A 20,601-nucleotide genomic window follows, 5' to 3' on the forward strand; every position below is an offset into this window, starting at 1 on the left:
GGTTAAGTGTCTGCCTATTGCTCAGGTCATGATCCCAGGAATCCTGGGATCGAGTTCGGCATCAGGTTCCCTGCAGGGAGCCTGCTTCTCCCTCTGCCTATGTCTCTGCCTCTCTGTGTGTCTCATGAATAAATAAATAAAATTATGCTTACCCCAGTACAGATGGGAAGAAATACTTGGAACATTTCTCTTTTCTTCCCCAAAGCCTGTCAGGGTTATCACCCTCACTTTGCTGCAGGCAAGATGCCATCTAAAGTTGTTCCCTCCCCGTCCCCAAATCAAACCGATCAAAACCAAGCTTGGAACAGAAACGTCCAACCGAACCCTTTCTCCTGGGTCTTCCTATCCCAGGTTGACCTCACCTGCCTTCGGACTCCTCTCCCCCCTTTGCTTCTGGGCTTTGCCCTACCACGTGGACAGGGTCTTTTTCCCATCAGCTAGTCCCCATTGGCACAGGAAAACATTTATAGGGACATTACCCTTGTCACACATTTGAGAGCACGCCTCTGCCTTCTCACCTCCCTGCCTTCCCACCTCCTGCCCACAGTGACCTGGCTTCATCGATGAGGGAAACTGCTCAATGCAAAGGGCCCATTGACCCTCTCATAAAATCCAAAGAACAATTTCTCCTCTTACCTGCACTTGCCAATATCCGACACTGCTGACCGCTCCTTCCGCTGGGGGCCGAGGCTTCCATGATGAAATGCCTTCTTTGTTTTCTTCCTCCTTTGGTTGCACCTTTTCAGGCTGCATCTTCTCTGCCTGTCTCTTGAATGCTGATCTCTGGAGTCATAACCTAAGCCCTTTCCCAGCCTCTCTTCATTCTAGTTTCTCGGGGTGATGTTGACCCACCAAGCTGAAAGTCCCAGCCACTGAAAACACTTCCTCTGCTACGCCCCAATATCTGACCTGCTCATGGATTCCACTTCCAAATACCTGTCTGTGGCCTCTTCTCCACCTTGACAAATCTCCTTGCTCCCAGTTTTTACCCCCATGCTTGTCCATTGTTTGAAGTTTATTTTCTTTTCTTTTCTTTTTTTTTTAAGATTTTATTTATTTATTCATGAGAGAGAGGCAGAGCCACAGGCACTGGGGGAAGCAGCCTTCCTCCGGGGAGCCCAAGACAGGACTTGATCCCAGGACCCGGGGATCACAACCTGAGCTGAAATCAGAGGTTTAACCCCTGAGCCACTCAGGTGCCCCTGTTCGAAGTTTCTTACGAATGATTTTTGTAGGGGTGCTGGGTAGCTCAGTCAGTTAAGTATCTGCCTTTGGCTCCGACTATGATACCAGGGTCCAGGGATCCAGCCCCGAGTCAGGCTCCCTGCTCCATGGGGAGCCTGCTTCTCTTTCTCCCTCTCCCTCAGCTGTTCCCCACACTTGTGCTGTCAAATAAATACAATCAAAATCTTTAAAAAAGTGATATTTGTAAAACCCAAGTCTGATTATGCCATGTCTCCGTTTAGACCATCCGAACAGTTTTCCATCGCCCATACCACAAAAGCTCCTCAGCAAGGCCAACGAGGATTTTCACGTTGGGCATCTGGGCCCCCTTCTATGGCCCCATCGCAGCCACCCCGGCGCACTGTGCTGCTTCGGGCTTCTGGGCCCGGGCGCTTGCTGCTCTTCTCCTCATGCTTCAAATCTCCCTTGAGAAAAGACCCACCGAAGCACCACATTCCCTTGGGTAGAATTAGGCACTGGGTCCTCTGTGCTCCCAGGGCAGACGGTATTGACCATGAAGATGAACTCTCTGGTCTCCTCCACTAGTAGCCAAGCCCCGGGTCTTCACTTTTTCAGCCGCTCCAGTATAGAGGCAGCCTCGCACACATAGTAGATGTACAGGAAATACTGTGCTGAGATGTTTACTCGCCCTAGGAAAGGATGCTGACGAAGGGATGGAACCACTGCTTTGATCCTGAAGACGTCTTGACTCAGTTTCCCTCCCAATTTTGATCTTGAAAAAAAAAATCTCAAACATACAGGGGAGTTGCAAAAGTAGTACAAGGAACCCTCAGATGCTCTTCACCTGGAGTCAAGTTCCCAACACTGCCACACTTGCTTCTTTTTTCCTCGGACCCAAGTGAGTTAATCGCAGACATCATGACACTTTACTCCCTAAATATTCAGCATGTATCTCCAAAGAGCAAGAACATTTTCCTTTGTAACTAAAATTCAGTGCTCAGAAAAACTTAACGTTGACATAGTTATTCAATGTGCAGTCTGCAATGCAGTTTAAACTTCCCCAATTTTGCCATTTTAAACTGTTAGCTCTAGGATTGTGCATTGCATTGGAGTTGTCACCTCTCTTTAGTCTTTTTTCTCTTTAGTCTTCTTTTGACATCCATGAAATGTTTATTTTCAAAAAGTCTAGGCCAGATCCATTAGGCAGAATTTCCCACAACTTGGACTTTTCTGCTTGCTTCCTCATTTCATTCAGAGTAAGCACTTTTGGCAGGAATCTTACAGAGGTGATGCTTATCCACGTCTGTTTGCTCCACTGTTGATGATCCTCAGTTTCTTCCTTTGTAAAGATCACTTTTCTCTTTTGTAGTTAATAAGCAAACTCTGGGGATCCCTGGATGGCGCAGCGGTTTAGCGCCTGCCTTTGGCCCAGGGCGTGATCCTGGAGACCTAGGATCGAATCCCGCGACGGGCTCCCGGTGCATGGAGCCTGCTTCTCCCTCTGCCTGTGTCTCTGCCTCTCTCTCTCTCTGTGACTATCATAAATAAAAAAAAAAAAAAAAAAGCAAACTCTGTGTGTGTGGTACCTTCATACTCTTCCCCAACAATCTTTTGGTCATTGATTGATTTTTTTATTGTGGTAAAACATAAAACTTATCCATCTTAACCATTCAACGTACCATTCACTGGTATCGAATACATTCATAGTGTTGTACAACCGTCATTACTGCCCATTTCCAGAACTCTGCATCTTGCGAAACTGAAACTCTATACCCATTAAACAATAACTTCCCATGTTCCCTCTCCTTATCCCCTTGCAACCACTCATCTGTCTCTGTAAATTAGACTAAACACTTCAGAGAAGCATAATCAAGCAGTATTTGTCTTTTTGTGATTGGCTTATTCCACATAATGTAAAGTTAACATTAATAGCATAAGGTGAACCTCAAGCCTGATCCATGTTGCAGCATACATCAGAATTTCCTTCTTTTTAAAGGATATTTTACTATATGTATATGCCACATTTTGCTTATACCTTCATCCGTGAACATACACTGGGTTGCTTCCCCATTTTAGCTATTGTGAATAATGCTGCTGCGATCATGGGTGTACAAATATCTGAGACTCTTACCTCAGTTTTACAAAGACAAATATTTTAATAATAATTACATGAATTCTGAAGATTTTCTTTGTGAAATTACCTTTTGGAACAATTTCTTTTAGGCAAATTTAATTCTTGATTAATTATCTACATAGAATACCTTTTCCATTTACATTGTAATAGAATTTTTCCATTGGGATAAATTCTTTGTATAAATATTACAAACTTCTTTTGTTCATATAAAATTTCAGTGATTATGGCTTCTGCCTTTGTATATTTTCCGACGTCTTATTTTACCCCAGGTTACACTTAGATATACCTAAACCTTACCGTGTAATGTTCTATTAGTAATACTCTGTATGCAATCTCTACCTCCAATTAGGGGCTCAAGGGCAGGACCCTGAGATCAAGAGTGCCCTGCTCTACTGACTGAGCCAGCCTGACGCTTTCTATGAATTGGAAAAAGATGAAACAGTGAATCCACAGAAAATGGTGCCCACTTACTATCGCCCCTGCTATTCTTTTCTTTCTGATACCTTGTGTTCGTGTCCATGCCTTTGGTGAAGTAAAGCTATGAAAGGTGAAATCAACATTTTTTAGAGGGGGGAGTGGAAGGGGATCAAAACACTCTGAACACTTTGTTGGGGACCAAACACTACACAGATGGGATCGCTTTCTGGAAGACGCTGGAACATAGTAGCTCAAGTAAGCAAACACAGAAAATGTTCTCCACCAGTGATTCTGATGAGCACAGAGCACAGGCAAAGGACAGCTCACCCCAGGGGAAGAGAAGAGTCAGGTACCTTCATCCTTTCATTGTCATTTTCCGTTTTCCCTGCTCAACTAAGATCCATAGACACCTCAGTGACATTTTCCGTAGAGTTGGCGCAGTTTTTGCAGGTCCGTGAAAATTCGTGGAAGGAATCATCAACATCCACTTAATTAGTGAAGAACTGCGTTAAGCTGCAATAATTTGCCCTTGCAATTACATTCCGCGGTCACCTCCGGAGGATTAGTGCGTGAATAAAATGGGAACATTCCAGAAATAACAGAACCCGGTAGCTCGTGCTGCCGGCGCGGGGTTGGGAGGCCCCGGAGCCGGGAGAACCACCCGCAGAAGAGGGTGGACGCGGCGTGCACCGCGGGCTCCCCGGCCCCCCGCCCCTCGGCCCCCGGGACCCTCGTCCCCCCCCCCAGGAGGTGGGGCGCTCCCGACCGGGGCCGCTCACAGCCCGCCCGCCGCGTCCCGATGCCGCCGCCCTCCGGCGAACTTACCGTCCCGCCTGCGAGCACGAAAATGGTCTTTGCCGTAAGAAGAATCCCGGGACGGCGTCCGGGTCCTCCGCTGGCGGCCGAGGCCCCCCTTCGTGCCCCCGCACCTGCGAGTCCCGCAGCCGCCCCCCACCCGGGCGCGCGTCCCGGAGGCCTCAGCCCCCCGCACCCCCCCCCGCCCCGACCTCGCGGCCCCCGCGCCCCAGATCCCCGCGCCACGACCTCGCGGCCTCGGGCCCCTCCCCCCGCGCCCCGACCTCCCGGCCCCGGGCCCCCTCCCCCGCCCCCCCCCCCCCCGCGCCCCTGCCCGGGCCCGCCCGCCGGGCCCCCGCTCCCTCCGCGCCTGCAGCGGGCCCGGCCGGGCGGCGCAGGGGCGGGGCTCTCCGACCCTCTCTGGGCGCCGCGAACGCCGCGGCCCCGGCTCGGAGGCGGGAAACCTCGCTGCGGAGCCGCACGGCCGCCCGCGCCGCGGTCCTGGCTTCTCGTCCGCCGACGCCGACGCCGCGGGCGCAGACCTGGCCAAGGGGGGCCGAGGCGACCCGCGCTGGGTCGTGGAGGAGCGGGCGACGGCGCCCACGAGGACAGCCGGCACCGGTGCGGCGGGCGGGGCGCTCCTCGGGGGCGGGGCCTCCGCAGGTGGCGCTCCTCGGGGGGCGGGGCCCGCGCAGGTGGCTCTCCTCGGGGGGCGGGGCCCGCGCAGGTGGCTCTCCTCGGGGGGCGGGGCCCGCGCAGGTGGCTCTCCTCGGGGGCGGGGCCCGCGCAGGTGGCTCTCCTCGGGGGCGGGGCCCGCGCAGGTGGCTCTCCTCGGGGCGGGGCCCGCGCAGGTGGCTCTCCTCGGGGGGCGGGGCCCGCGCAGGTGGCTCTCCTCGGGGGGCGGGGCCTCCGCAGGTGGCTCTCCTCGGGGGGCGGGGCCCGCGCAGGTGGCTCTCCTCGGGGGCGGGGCCCGCGCAGGTGGCTCTCCTCGGGGGCGGGGCCCGCGCAGGTGGCTCTCCTCGGGGCGGGGCCCGCGCAGGTGGCTCTCCTCGGGGGGCGGGGCCCGCGCAGGTGGCTCTCCTCGGGGGGCGGGGCCTCCGCAGGTGGCGCTCCTCGGGGGGCGGGGCCCGCGCAGGTGGCGCTCCTCGGGGGGCGGGGCCCGCGCAGGTGGCGCTCCTCGGGGGGGCGGGGCCCGCGCAGGTTGGCGCTCCTCGGGGGGCGGGGCCCGCGCAGGTGGCGCTCCTCGGGGGGCGGGGCCCGCGCAGGTGGCGCTCCTCGGGGGCGGGGACCCGCGCAGGTGGCTCTCCTCGGGGGGCGGGGCCCGCGCAGGTGGCTCTCCTCGGGGGGCCGGGGGCCCGCGCAGGTGGCTCTCCTCGGGGGGCGGGGCCCGCGCAGGTGGCTCTCCTCGGGGGCGGGGCCCGCGCAGGTGGCTCTCCTCGGGGGCGGGGCCCGCGCAGGTGGCTCTCCTCGGGGGGCGGGGCCCGCGCAGGTGGCTCTCCTCGGGGGGCGGGGGCCCTCCGCAGGTGGCGCTCCTCGGGGGGGCGGGGCACCGCGCAGGTTGGCGATCCTCGGGGGGCGGGGCCCGCAGCAAGGTGGGCTCTCCTCGGGGGGCGGGGCCCGCGCAGGTGGCGCTCCTCGGGGGGCGGGGCCCGCGCAGGTGGCGCTCCTCGGGGGGCGGGGCCCGCGCAGGTGGCGCTCCTCGGGGGGCGGGGCCCGCGCAGGTGGCGCTCCTCGGGGGCGGGGCCCGCGCAGGTGGCTCTCCTCGGGGGGCGGGGCCCGCGCAGGTGGCTCTCCTCGGGGGGCGGGGCCCGCGCAGGTGGCGCTCCTCGGGGGGCGGGGCCTGCGCAGGTGCCGCCCCCCCTCCCCGCGGCTGCGGCTAGTCTTCGCGGCCCGGGGACCTCGGCGCCCTCCCTGGCAGAGCGGGCCTGGGCCCCTGACTGGTGTCCGACTTGCTCTTCCACTTCGACAGCCTGGGGCCTTAAGAGCCCCCCACCCCTCCTGCTGTTTCTGGAAGCGAGAAGCAGCCGGTGGGGGGGGCGTGGTCTCGTTTGCGGCGGCCCCAGCAGGAGCCGGATCTCGGCGGCACCTCCGAGGGATGCGCTCTGGCGAGCCCCGCCGCCCCTCCGGGAGCCCGAGCCTCCTCGCCCGCCACCCGCAGCCCGGGCTGAGCTCTGCGGCCGCGCCCCGGGCCTCTCGAGGCAGCATCACCGAGGCCTGTGGTACCTCTCGGCTCCGGGCTGAGGTTGAGGCAGGTCCGGGGCCCCGGCCTCTCGTCCCCGGGCCTTGTCACCACGGACCACACATGGGGGACTTCTCTCTCCTCATCTGCACTCCCTAAAATGGGAACATTTATTTGGGAAGATTGCCCGAGAGCAATCTTGATATGTCTCGATAATTTGTCTTGTTTTGATTAAAACGATGGCAGTCATGACCACCTTTTTTTTGTGGGCGCCAGGCTTTGCCCACCCATTTCCAGTGGGTGAGGTTGCCAGGCGCCCCCTGACCCCAGGATAAGCCAGTGCTTTTAAGACAAAATACTGCTTTACGCAGTAAACAGGATCATTATATCTGAAGGAAGTCAGCAGGAATATTAGTGTTGGGTGGAAATCTGGTCGAAGCAGCACATTTGGAGCTTTGAGGGGGGCGGGTGTCTCGCGGCCGCGGGAGGGGACACAGCTGGTCCCGGGGATCCGGGCCGGGCTTCCCTCCGTGGCTCTGCCTTCCTGGTCCCCGCAGGACGGAGCGGGATGCCCCCAGCGGGTCCACGGGGAAGCTCCGCGACCTCCTGGGGGGCGTCGCGGCGGAGGAGGCGGGCCAGGTGGGCCAGGGAGCTGCAGCAGGTGGGAGCTGAGGCTTCCCGGAGCAGCCCAGGGGAGCGCTGAGCTGGGAGGGAGAGGCTCCGGGCAGGCCTAGGGCTGGAGGCAGCCTTGGGGCAGGGGCGGTTCCCTCCGCTCGTTCATTCCACAGACATTTTAGAGCCCCTGGTAGGGGCCCAGCCCGCTGGGGAGTCTGGTGTCGGGAGTTGCAGGTCCCCTCTGTCCTGGGGGCTTCCTTTGTCCAGGGAGCCCCCAGCCCCCAGCTGCTTAGAGCCCCTCTGATTTCAGCAGGATTGTCCGCAGGCACCTGCGGCCTGGGATTCCCGCAGCTGCCCGCTGCCGCTCCTGGGTCCTGCCGGCCCTTGTCCTGAGCGAAGCCACCTGCTTCCGTCCTGTCAAAACCGCAGGTCGCCTCTTTGTACTGTCTCCCTCCCTGCTTCATTTCCCCCCAAGCACTGCTATTTGATATCTTTCTATGGTTACTTAAATATATTATTCTGGTTCCCCTTCTGCCCCCATTCGTCAGGGCGGGGAATTTTTAAAAAAATATCAGCTTCATTTTATTTTATTTTTTTTAAATATCCGCTTTATTGAGATCTGCTTCACATACCGTACAGTTCACCCATTTAAAGTGTGCAGCGCAGTGGTTTTGGGTACACGGAGTTGTGCAGCCATCGCTCCGATCCATCTCCGAACACTCACCTCTCACAAAAACCCTCAGTCACTCCGGTCTTTGGCAACCACTCATGTGTTCGGGATTTGCCTATTCGGGACATTTCACAGGAATGGAATCATGGAGTATGTGGTCTTTTGTGATGGGCTCTTTTTTAAAAATATTAATTCCCGTGTAGTTAATGTAAATGTTAAGTTAGCTTCAGCTGTACAATCTTCACCAATTGTTGTTTCTTGTGTTTCTGATTTTGGCCATTTTGATAGGTGTGAGGTGATACCTCATTGTAGTTTCGTTTCCCCGATGATGAGTGACACTGAGCGTCCTTTCATGTATCTCTTGGCCATCTCTGTGTCTTCTTTGGGGAAATGTCTGTTCATGTCTTCTGCCCATTTTAAAAAATAATTAATTTTAAAATATTTATTTGGGAGAGAGAGCACAAGCAGGGACAAGGGCAGAGGGGTAAGGACAAGCAGACAGGAGTCTGCTGAGCAGACCCTGACATGGGGTTCAATCCCAGGACCCTGAGATCATGACCTGAGTCAGATGCTTAACTGAGTGAGCCACCCAAGCACCCCTGTCTTCTGCCCATTTTTAGTTGGATTATTATTATTATTATTATTTTGGTGTTGAGTTGTATTGGTTCTTTTCTTTTTTTTTAGTTCTTTTTTTTTTTTTTTTTTTGGTTCTTACCTTTTTAAAAATATTTTTACTTCTTTTTTTAAGTAAGTTCTAAACCCAGCATGGGGCTTGAACTCACGACTTCAAGATCAAGAGTCGCAGGCTCTACCAACTGAGCCAGCCAGGCACCCCTGTATAAGTTCTTTATATATTTTAGGTTCTAACCCTTTCTCAGAGATATCATTTGCAGATATCTTCTCCCAGTCAGTATGTCATCTTTTAGTTTTGTTCATTATTTCCATTGCTGTGCAGAAGCTTTTTATTCTGATGTAGTTTGCCTTTATTTATTTATTTATTATTTATTTATTTATTTATTTATTTATTGAGAGAGGGAGAGCACATGTGAGTGGGGGAGGAAGAGACAATCCTGAGCAGGCTCCAGGCCCAGTGCACCAGTGCAGAGCCGGAGGTGGGGCTTAATCCCATGACCCTGAGGTCATGACCTGAGTTGAAATCAAGAGTCAGACACTTCACCGACTGAGCCACCCAGGCGCCTTTATTTTGATGTACTCCTAATAGTTTATTTTTTGCTTTTACTTCCCTTGCCTCAGGAGACATATCTGGAAAAATGTTGCTGCATATGGCTCGTTTCATGTTGCACATTTAGGTGACTGGCTCCTTTCACGTAGCATGAGGTTTTCAAGGTTCATCCATGTCGTAGCATGTTTCATCCCTTGTGGTTGAAGGTATTCTGTTGCACAGACATGGCACATATTGGCACATATTGTCCATCTGTTAATCAGTTGATGGACATTTGTGTTGTTTTCATTCCGTAGGTCGTTTGGTCAGGGATGGATTGGTTCGGTTTCCAGGTCCAGATCACTGTCGGGAATACCGTGTGCTTGTTGAAAGAGTAAGGTTCTCCTGTGACGCCCGGTACCTGGCTGGTTAGTAGTCTGTGCTCAGTGAATATTTGTTGAAATAATCATGGATGTGAAGACAAAGGGGAAAAGGAAGAGGAAGAGAGAGGGACAGATCTAATTCTAGAAGATGGTACTGAGTTAAAGTTTGGGCCTCTGCTCAGGAGTCTCGCCCCTTTCTTGAGAGTTGCTCGGAGAGTTCCACGGTAGGCTGGGTTGTCCGCAGCTGGCTGGGTCACAGCAGGGTGTCCGGCCCCAGGACAGGGCTCTGGCAGTCCCAGGGAGGCTCGTGGCCTTGTGCCTCTCTGTCTCCCTCACCCCAAAGCAGCAGCCACCTCCTCAGGAAGGTACGACTGAGCCACTCCCGGGCAGGGGCTGGAGGACAGGCCAAGCAGGGCCTGCCCTGACTGCTGGTGTCTCCTCCAGGTGGCATGTGGGACCCTCAGGGGGGAGTCAACATTCTGTTTTGTTTTTTTTTTTTAAGATTTTATTTATTTATTCATGAGAGACAGTAGGGGGGCAGAGACACAGGCAGAGGGAGAAGCAGGCTCCATGCAGGGAGCCCCATGTGGGACTCCATCCCGGGACTGCAGGATCATCCTGGGCCGAAGGTGGCGCTAAACTGCTGAGCCTCCCAGGCTGCCCTCTTTTTTCTTTTTTTGATTAGATTTTACCTAGTTTTTTTCCCACCTTTATTGAGACACAGTTGACTTATAAAATTGCGAGGTTAACGTATGTAGCAGGATGATATATGTATATATATGTGCGTGTGCGTGCGTGTGTGTGTGTGTGTGTGTGTGTGTATTTAAGTATTTGGGACTCCTGGGCGGCTCAGCGGTTGAGCATCTGCCTTTGGCTCAGGGTGTGATCCTGGGGTCCTGGGATCGAGTCCCACATCGGGCTCCCTGCATGGAGCCTGCTTCTCCCTCTGCCTGTGTCTCTGCCTCTCTCTCTCTCTCTCTGTGTGTGTGTCTCTCATGAATAAATAAATAAATCTTTTAAAAAATATGTTTACTTCCTTAGTAGTTTTTATTCTTTAAAAAATATTCATTTATTCATGAGAGACACAGGCAGAGGGAGGAGCAGGTTCCATGCAGGGAGCCCCATGGGGGACTCAAACCTGGGTCTCCAGGATCACGACCTGGGCCAAAGGCAGAGCTAAACCGCTGAGCCCCCCAGGGATCCCCTCTTAGCAGCTTTGGAATATGCAATATGGTGTTGTTGGCTGTGGTCGTCAGGCTGTGTATCACATCCTCAGAACTTGCTGGAAGAAAAAAAATGACTTGCTGGAAGCTTGAACCCTTTGGTCCTTTGACCACCTTCAACGTCCCCCCTCCCTGCAAGCAGCAGTCTGCTCTCTGTCTGTGCCTTTGGTTTTTCTGGCCCCCACATGCCAGTGAGATCATACAACTTCTGTCTGACTTTTCTCCCTCAGCGGGGTGTCCCCAGGGCCCACCCACTTGTCCCAGGGCGGGCCCCCTTCCTTGGTGTGGCTGGGTGACCCACCGTCGTGGGCGGCAAGTGTCCACCACACTTTCCTCATCCGTTGACCCATCAGTGGACCCACGTCGTGGCAACTGTGCAGTGACCCCGGAGGTGCACGTGTGTCTTCGAGACGGTGTACCCAGGGGGGACCGCAGAAGCAGCTGGTGGTGCTGCGGGTCAGGCCCATACAGCCCGGCCGCGGCGCAGCCTCTGGGTTCCCGCAGGCGGTGGTGGGGGGGGCCCTGCTGGGCAGTGGAGCTGGGGGGGCCCTGCTGGGCCGTGGGGGGGCCCCTGCTGGGTGGGGGGGTGACCCTGCTGGGCGGTGGGGCTTGGGGGGCCCTGCTGGGCGGTGGGGGGCGGGGTGACCCTGCTGGGCGGTGGGGCTGGGGGGCCCCTCCTGGGCGGTGGGGGGGGCCCTGCTGGGCGGTGGGGGGGTGACCCTGCTGGGCAGTGGGGGGCGGGGTGACCCTGCTGGGCGGTGGGGGCTGCAGGTCTGTGCGGGTCCTTTGCCCATTTTTAATGAGACTATTTGGCTCGCTTGCGTCAGGCTTCAGGAGCTCGTCGCGAGCGCTGGGCCTGGGATGAGGTGCAGACGCCGCGTCCCACCGGGTCGATCCTTGCGGGGCCGGGGCCGGGGCCGGGGGAGGGTCTCGCGCGCAGCCGCTTCGCTCTTGCTGCTCGGGCTTTTGGTGTCTCCGCCGAACGTTACGCCAAGACCCGTCAGGAGCCTTTGATGGTTCCAGGTCTATAATCCCCTTCAGTTTTTGTGAGTGATTGACCAGAGGGCTCCGGGGTCACTGCTCCTCGCGGGAGTGTCACGTCTCCGGTACCATTTAGGGAAGAGACGCCTTGGACCCCCGAGGAGTCTCCCCGCCTCCTCCGGCAGCAGCTGAGCCTACGCACCGGCTCATTTCCGGGCTCTTGATTCCGTTCCATTGGTCTCTGTGTCTGTTTTAAGGCAGTATCATATGTTTTGATCAGTATAGCTTTGTAGTAAAGTTGGAGATCAGGAACCGTGATGCCTCTAGCTTTGTTCTGGTTTCTCAGGATTGCGCTGGCTGTTTGGGGCGTTTTGTGGTTTCAGGCGAATTTTAGAATTGTCCTATTTTTTTTTTTTAATATATGCATTTTTAAAAATTTTTTATTTATTTACAATAGTCACACAGAGAGAGAGAGAGAGAGAGAGAGAGAGAGAGAGGCAGAGACACAGGCAGAGGGAGAAGCAGGGCTCCAAGCACCGGGAGCCCGACGTGGGATTCGATCCCGGGTCTCCAGGATCGCGCCCTGGGCCAAAGGCAGGCGCCAAACCGCTGCGCCACCCAGGGATCCCAGAATTGTTCTATTTCTATGAAAAATTCCATTGGCATTTTGATAACTGCATTTTCATTGCACTGGATCTATAGATTCTTCTTATTTGCTTTCTTCTACTAACTTTGGACTTATTTTTTTTTGTTTGTTTTTTTAGCTCTTTGAGACACAAAGTTCAGTTCTTTATTTGAAATCTTTTTTTTTTTTTTTTTTCTTGATGTATCTGGTCATCACTACAAACTTCCTGCTTAGAACTCCTTTCGGTGCATCCTGTAGGTTTTGGTGTATTGTGTTTCTAGTTTCACTTGTCTCAAGGTATTTTTAAATTCCCCTTGTGATGTCTTTGAGCTATTGGTTGTTTAGGGGTGTTTTGTTTAATTTCCACGTATATTTGAATTTTCCAGCATTCCTCCTGTTGTTATTTAAAAAAAATTTTTTTAAGATTTTATTTTTATTTATTCATGAGAGAAACACACACAGAGAGACACAGAGACACAGGCAGAAGGAGAAGCAGGCTCCATGCAGGGAGCCTGACATGGGACTCGATCCTGGGACTCCAGGATTGCACCCTGGGCTGAAGGCGGGCGCTAAACTGCTGAGCCACCAGAGCCTCCCCTCCTCCTATTGTTAATTTCTGATTTCATACCATTATGGCTTGAAAAGATACTATAATTTCTGTATTTTTAAAATTTATTTATTTATTCATGAGAGACACAGAGACAGAGGCAGAGACACAGGCAGAGGGAGAAGCAGGCTCCATGCAGGGAGCTCAACGCAGGACTCGATACTGGGAGTCTAGGATCACACCCTGGGCTGAAGGCAGATGCTAAGCCGCTGAGCCACCAGGGATCCCTAATTTCTGTATTTTTGAATTTGTTGAGACTTGTTTTGTGTCCTAACATCATTTATCCTAGAAGACGTTTGAGGGATCCTTGAGAAGAATGTGTATTGTGTTGCTGTTTCTTTCTTTCTTTATTTTTAAAGATTTTATTTATTCATGAGAGACATACAGAGAGGGCACAGACACAGGCAGAGGGAGAAGCAGGCTCCATGCAGGGAACCCAGTGTGGGACTCGATCTTGGGACTCTGGGATCACACCCTGGGCTGAAGGCGGTGCTAAGCCGCTGAGCACCCGGGCTGCCCTGGACTGTTCTATATATGTCTGTGAGGTCCATTTGGTCTATAATGTTTAAGTCTGCTGTTTCCTTGATGATTTTCTTGTCTGGATAATCCCTCCATTCTTGATCACGGGATATTGAAATCCCCAACTTTTATTGTACTGCTGTTTATTTCTTCTTTTTGTTCTGTTAATATTTCCTTTATAAATTTAGGCGCTTCAGTGTTGGGTATATAAATATTTACAATTGTACCTTCTTGATGAATTAAGCCCTTTAGTGTTATATCATAACCTCCTTTAGTTCTTTTTTGACTAGATTTTCTTAGTACTTTGTCTTATACAAGTGTAGCTACTCCTGCTTTTTTAAAATTTTTTTATTTTTTTGGTTACCCTTTGCTTAAAATACCTCTTTTCTCCCTTACTCTCAGTTTATGTATGTCCCTTTAAAGCCAAAGTGAGGGCAGCCCCAGTGGCAGAGCGGTTTAGCGCCACCTGCAGCCCTGGGTATGATCCTGGCCCACGTCCGGCTCCCCGCATGGAGCCTGTTTCTCCCTCTGCCTCTCTCTCTCTCTCTGAATAAAATAATAAATAACAAACAAACAAACAAACAAATAAATAAATAAAGCCAAAGTGAATCTCTTAATATAGGCAGTTTGTTGTTGGATCTTTTTTTCCCTCTTTTTAATCCTATTCAGACATTGTCCTTTTTTTTTTTTAAAAAAAAGGTCTTATTTATTCGAGAGAGAGCATGAGCTGGGTGAGGGGCAGAGGGTGAAGCAATCTCCCCACTGAGCAGAGAGCCCGGGGGTGGGTCTCTATCCTGGGACTCTGGGATCATGACCTGAGCGCAGGGCAGATGCTTAACCCACTGAGCCACCCAGGCGCCCCATTTGTGTCTTTTGATTGGACAATCCATTTATGTTTAAAGTAATTATTGATAGGTAAGAACTTATGCTTGCCATTTTGTTGTTTTCTCTTTTGTAGGTCTTGTGTTCCTTCCTCTCTTACCTTCCTTGGTGATCTGCAGCCTTTTGTGTAGTATGCTTTGACTCCTTTATCATAATCTTTTGTGCACCTCCTACAGGTTTTCCTCAGGTGGTTACCCTGAGGCTTACATGAAATATTTTTATATATGCTATTTTTTTAAAGATTTTATTTATTTATTCATGAGAGACACACAGAGAGGGCAAAGACACAGGCAGAGGGAGAAGCAGGCTCCCCATGGGGAGCCCGATGTGGGACTCGATCCTGAGACCCCGGGATCACGACCTGAGCCCAAGGCAGATGCTCAACCACTGAGCCACCCAGGCGTCCCATATAATACGCTATTTAAACTACTAACAACTTTAGTAGCATACAGAAATTTATACTTCTCTCCTGTTTTAGGTTATTGATATTACAATTTGCATATTTTCATATTATGTATCCAGTAATAAATTATTTTTTTTAATTTTTTTCCAGTAATAAATTACTGTATTTATAGTTATTTTTAGTACATTTTAACTTTTAAAGTAGAGCAGTAAGTGAATTATACAAAACCATTGCAATATTAGATAATCTGAGTTGAAGTATATATTTACCATTACCAGTGGGCTTTACACATTCATATGTTTTTATGATGCTAATTTCAAATATTTTCCCGTTCATTTTTTCATTCTTCTGCTTGGTCAGTTTAGCTGTTGGAGCTTTCTGTATAAGTCTTGAGTTCAGTTATTGTATTCACCTCTAGAATTTCTGTTGTGTTACTTTGTGGTTTGTGTTTCTTTGTTGAATTTCTCATTTTGTTCATGTATTCTGCTAATTTTGTTTAGTTGTCTGTGTGATTTTGTGGTTCACTAAACTTTCTTAAGAGATTTATTCTTTTTTTAAAAGTTCTTAAAAAGATTTTATTTATTCATGACAGAGACAGAGAGAGAGGCAGAGACGTAGGCAGAGGGAGAAGCAGGCTCCATGCAGGGAGCCTGATGCGGGACTCGATCCTGAGACTCCAGGACCACACCCCAGGCTGAAGGCGGTGCCAAACCACTGAGCCACCCGGGGCTGCCCTAGAGATTTATTCTTACTTACTGGTCACACAGTTCATGGATCTCCATTTCTTTAGGATGTGCTATTGGAACTTTATTAGTTTCCTTTGGTGGTGTCATGTTTGCCTGAATTTTCATGAGCCTTAATTCCTTGCGTTGGTATCTGCATATGTAAGTGGTTTCCTTTTCCAGACTTTACAGGCTTTACTGTAGGAAAAGACCTTTACCGTTTAGCTTAGTTTGGGTTGCTGGGTGGGTCAGCTAGTAGCATTGTGGTGGGCAGGGCATGCCGTCAGGGTCTCCAGTTAGGTGGGCCACTGCCCATACTCTGAGTCGGAAGTCAGGGCTCTACTGGCTGGGCTCCTTGGTTGGGTGGGTCTGCTGGTTGGGCTCTGTGCTCAAGCGGGGCACTGGGCAGACTCCTTGAGTGGGTGTCGCTGCTGGCTGTGCTCCGTGGTCACCGAGGCCTCTGTATGGGCTCGCAGTTACCTCTGGTTAGAGGGGTAGTCACTGGAGGTGTTCTCTGGAAGGGCAGTACTATTGGTTGGACACTGTGATTGGGCAGGGCTATGGGCGGGTCTCCACCATTGCTCCTGGTTGGGTGGGGTCTCAGGCTATGCTCCCTGACCAGATGGTTCTGCTGGCTAGACTCTGTTCAGAGAGGGCCACAGCGAGGGCTTCCTGATTGCACCTGGCCTCAGGCTGTGCTCTGTGATCAGACCGTGCCCTGAAGTTGCCCAGGTCTGCAGGCGTCACTTCGAGATGAGGTAGCCACAGTGCTGCTGGGCTCTCCGATGGCGATGGGCCTCCAGCTGTATCCTGCAGCTTGCTGGGGCTGGGCTGTGCTCTGTGTTTGGGTGGGTTCACTGTCTGGGCTCTTTCTCTGGACAAGGCCCCAACCTCTGTCTAGCATTTGGGCAGGTCTGTAGGCTGAGCTTCAGGGCTGTTTAAGGTCACCATTTGGGCTTTTCAGTTATAGGGATCGGACACTGTGCTCAGCAACTGGTTAGGGTTGCTGGTTTGGCTTCCTGCCCAAGAGGGGCTGGAGGATGGGCTCTGGGGCCGCCCACATTCTCTGATCAGGCTTCCTTTGTGGTCCAGATGATGGGAGGCTGCCCTCAGCAGTTGAATGGGCTGCATATTTGCTTCCTTGCCTGGGTAGGGGCGGTAGATCGGGCTCCACAGCCGGTTTCAGTTCATTGACTGGATGTCCTAATGGGGCATAATTGCCAGCCCAGCATCCTGGCCACGCAGGGCTACCGGCTAGCTCTGCAGATGGCCAGAGTCTCTGCTCATGCTCTGCTACAAGATTTGAGCGCTGGTTATTGAAAACCCTGTCCCACTCTGTCTGATCCCCAGTGGTCCCTGCAAATGGAGACCCAGATGCGCCTTCTAGGAAGCATCCCCCAATGCCAGGTCCCCAAACGTGGACCTGCATGTCCACGTTTTTTCCCACTGAAGAACCCACAGCTCTGTGCTGGCATGGGAGAGGGGCGATTTAGTCAGTCTTATCACTTCTCTTCCCCTTCTAATTAGGTCCTTTCTCTCTGGCCTGCAAGGGTGCATTCTGGGATTTTCCCAGTGGTGTCTTGTCTATGGATAGCTGCTAGTTGGTTTTGTGAAGGGGACTGAAGTCAGGAATAACCTGTGTTGCCATCTTGATGTCCCTGAAATCGGCACCTTGGTATTGAAAGAAATCCAGCTACCCGGAGTCCAGTGCACAACTTCCCCCAGCCACAACCTGCCTCCCCTCATGCTTTTCATGATTAGAACTCATTGCCCCTTTCTGGCCTCTCATCCCTTGTGTGACTCCTCTTCAGGACAGCCCTTTATCCTGCTCTGACCTGGTGAAGAGTATCAGGAGAGGAAAACAGGAGCGTTGGTTAAAGGTCCTCTTCCTGCAACCTCATGCTTCCACCTCGCCCCTAGCTTTGTGGGCGCTTTCATTTACCCCCGCCTTCCTCGTTTGCTTCCCCCGCTGTGGGCCCTTCGCTGTGGGCCCTTCGGCGGCCTTGTCCTCGGTGGCGGTGGCGGTGGCGGCACCGCTGAGGAGGGTGGGGGTTATTCAGTGAAGTCAGTTTTGCATAAACCACTTGTTACTTTGCAATCGAAGAATGTATTTTGTTCATTTTAGGTTTAAAGAATCTGGTGCAAAGCACAAAGGATTGATTGAAATGCCCAACCTTTCTAAAGAAAATGAAGTAGATGACACCGAGGTGAGGGATCTGCCAGTTTTTTTTTTTTTTTTTTTAATAAGTCAAGCTTCTACTGTGTATACATGGGGCATTTGAAAAACCGTTTAATAGACTGCGATTCCCGTGTGGTAGTTTTGGTGGATCGTGTCGGGTTCGTTCGCCGAGGTTGCTGTCCCGTGGGTGTGGAACGGAGCGGTGGGAAGGCGAGTAAGCCCCGCCGCCCCAGACTGCCCCCGCCGGGTGCCACGCGGCCCATCGGCACTCGGGGTGGTAGCAGGTAAATCCCTGCGGCGCCCTCACGCAGATGCCCAGCTTGACGAACGGGGTTTGGTTTCTGCAGCTTTGCTGTTTCCCTTTAATAGTGAAAATTCTCAGCTTTTCGCTGGCATCCCCTTTGGCCGTATCGCGTGGGTTTTGGCAACGTTGTCTGCATTGCTTTTGACCGGCTGCCCTCGCTCGCCTGGGAGCTGGAGCTCTCTGGAGCTCCCAGGCTTGGTTTTCGGTGACTGCCCTCTTGCAGCTGGAAAGCTTGGTTCTGGGGAGGGACCAGATGTACCATTTGTCGATTTTCTAAACCAAGATAGTTTGACAAAGGGTCTGATTTGCGAACATATTTAAATGTGAAGTCTAACAAAGAACAACTAAACCACACTGAGCGACATGCCTATGACTCGACTCGCCTTCACGCGAGGTCACAGAACGCCGGCAAAGGGGGCTCAGACCCCCCTTCACATGGGTGGCTGCCCTACTAAGGGCCGTGATTTCACCTGTTCAGATGCTGCAGAGACGTTTTACATCATATTAAATGAGCCTTTTAGATTCATCCTTTGCTGGCTTACAGGACAGACAGATGCATGAGCCGGGAGCAGGCCCAGCTCGGGTAAATCACAGGGATACTAAATAGTTCAAACCGGTACGGCTTTTCATTCTCAGAAGACCACAGAAGCCTTCCAAGAGCGGCATTCTGATGCTTCCCTCTTCCTCCCCTCACTCCCCGGCCCTTTTCCTCCTCCCTCTCCCAATCCCACCCCCCTCCCCACAAAAAAAAGTAAAAAAGTGTAGCCCAAGGTCCCGTTACTGTGGGAGCTTGATTTTTCCTAATTACTCTGGCTTTGGGGTTCTAGACTAGCGCTGTTCAATAGAAATGCAATGCAAGCCACATATGGAATTTAAATTTTTCTAGTAGCCATATTAAAAAAGTTAAAAGAAACAGGTGAAATTAATTTTAATATTTTTATTTAACCAAATATATAAAAAAATACCATTTTAACATGTAATTAATATCAAAATTATTGAGATGATTTTACATTGTTTTTGTATTAAGTCTTCAAAGTCTGTTGTGGATTTTACACTTATAGCACATCTCAAATCAGACCAGCCACATTTTAAGTGCTCAACAGCCAAATGTGGCTAGTGGCTACCATACTGGACAGCGCATTTCTAGACCCTGATAAAAGCCATGGGGTGACTACATCATCAATATAATACATACACATACACGTAACATTGTATATGCAAATCAAGGGTTCACATTTCTAAGAAATCCACTCTAGATTTGGCCATCGACCCAGTCAATGGACCTTTGATTATAAACTCTTACAGCTTCTCAAAGTCTGCGAAGAAACCTGGCACATCTCTTGAGTTCACTTCTTCCCCTCAACATCACGTTGCTTCTCCCAGCCATATGTCCTGATGTCGTAAGAGCACATCAAACCAGATTTTTCTTAGGTATTTTTCTGATTTGTAGGTGAACGTGAGTAAAAAGAAAGGAGATGGGGATATACTGAAGGATCTTATGAAAACTGCAGGTACCTCCAAGGTCAGGGAGGCCCTTGGAGATTACCTGAAGGCACTTAAGACGGGTAAAGAAGGCAACCCTTGTGAACCAGAGGGTCCCTTTTCTATTTACCCAAGTTATGCTCTGTACTGTGGTCTGGATTCCTAGGTTAGGGTGATGTCTGTAAGGCTTTGGAAATACCTCTCTGTGCTGCAGGATAAACTGTAGTCTGGAGGTTGAGAGTCACAAGTAGGACCGTAATTAGTGATGATTGGTACCATACACCTCACAAACTAAATTTTGCCTATGGAATTGCTAAGAGTTTTCTGGAATGATAGTTTTATTCAGTTTGTCTAATTTACTTGTTCAAGGTCTATCTTCTGGAGTGTAAGCTCTAAAGGGGCAAAGAAGGTGTGTGTCTTGTTCACTGCTGTATCTCCAGCTTCTGGCACAATGCTGGGCATATAGTAGGTGCTTATGAATAAATCCTTGTTGAGAGAATGAATGAAAGGCTTTACAGACACAGTTGAAATTTACCTAGATCATACCCTGCATGGAAGTAAGGTTATTCTCTTCTTTCCTAAATTAGAGAAGTCACCTGCCAGGCAAAATGACCAGTGGGGCCCATATGTTTGCACCTCATCCTTGGACTCGGTTACTGGAGTATCTAGGTAGCTGGCCCACAGGCTTGAACACTGTGAGGCCAAGCTTTGTGAGGTGGTGGTGAAGCAATTAAGGGTCTGGTTTTGACAGTAGGTGAAGGTCATAAAGCTAGTAGTAGTTTTATAAAATTGAGCTTTTTGGAAAAATTTTTTTGAAAATATCACTCTTTTACCAAGAACTAAATAAAAGTGAGGCATTTGAAAAGACAGGCATTGGTTGCTGTGGAACTCATGTTCATAATTAGCATCTGTAAAAAGATGATATGGTCTTGAAATTCTCAATGGTATAGAAATTCTTTACAAGTATCAGTTCTCTTACTGTATGCTGTTTTGGACTTTCTGCCTTACTGTTGGTGCTGAAGGGGAAAAAGGTTTTTTTGTTTTTTAAAATCAAAATCACTTCTTGTAGGTTTCTTTATTTACAATGGGAATGATTTTACCAACGAAACCTATGGCAACCCAGGACTCAACAGT

General features: G+C 51.3%; 2 protein-coding genes and 1 long non-coding RNA gene across 4 annotated transcripts; all 3 read right to left on the reverse strand.

Annotated features, from left to right (window-relative positions):
• Positions 1-2,667: 2,667 nt before the first annotated feature.
• Positions 2,668-4,702, reverse strand: LOC119873780. Of its 2 annotated transcripts, none has more exons than XR_005365239.1 (3): positions 4,562-4,702; positions 4,064-4,249; positions 2,668-2,720 (listed from the first exon to the last, which is right to left on the reverse strand). It is a non-coding gene; the product is annotated as an uncharacterized LOC119873780 (long non-coding RNA). The 2 variants fall into 2 exon arrangements; XR_005365240.1 differs by having other exon boundaries at positions 2,672-2,720; positions 4,090-4,249.
• An 11-nt stretch (positions 4,703-4,713) lies between these two features.
• On the reverse strand, positions 4,714-6,736 carry LOC119873740 (basic proline-rich protein-like). Its single transcript, XM_038551586.1, has 3 exons — positions 6,384-6,736; positions 4,866-6,321; positions 4,714-4,743 (listed from the first exon to the last, which is right to left on the reverse strand). Exons 1-3 carry the CDS (start codon positions 6,734-6,736, stop codon positions 4,714-4,716), a joined length of 1,839 nt encoding a protein of 612 aa, XP_038407514.1.
• A 2,552-nt stretch (positions 6,737-9,288) lies between these two features.
• On the reverse strand, positions 9,289-15,613 carry LOC119876750 (proline-rich protein HaeIII subfamily 1-like). Its single transcript, XM_038551587.1, has 5 exons — positions 15,537-15,613; positions 15,050-15,168; positions 11,874-12,101; positions 11,065-11,788; positions 9,289-9,430 (listed from the first exon to the last, which is right to left on the reverse strand). The coding sequence occupies exons 1-5, from the start codon at positions 15,611-15,613 to the stop codon at positions 9,289-9,291; spliced, it is 1,290 nt and encodes a 429-aa protein (XP_038407515.1).
• Between the last annotated feature and the right edge of the window lie 4,988 nt (positions 15,614-20,601).

Source organism: Canis lupus, chromosome 10, assembly GCF_011100685.1.
Source record: "Canis lupus familiaris isolate Mischka breed German Shepherd chromosome 10, alternate assembly UU_Cfam_GSD_1.0, whole genome shotgun sequence".
Classification (NCBI taxonomy): Eukaryota; Metazoa; Chordata; class Mammalia; order Carnivora; family Canidae; genus Canis; species Canis lupus.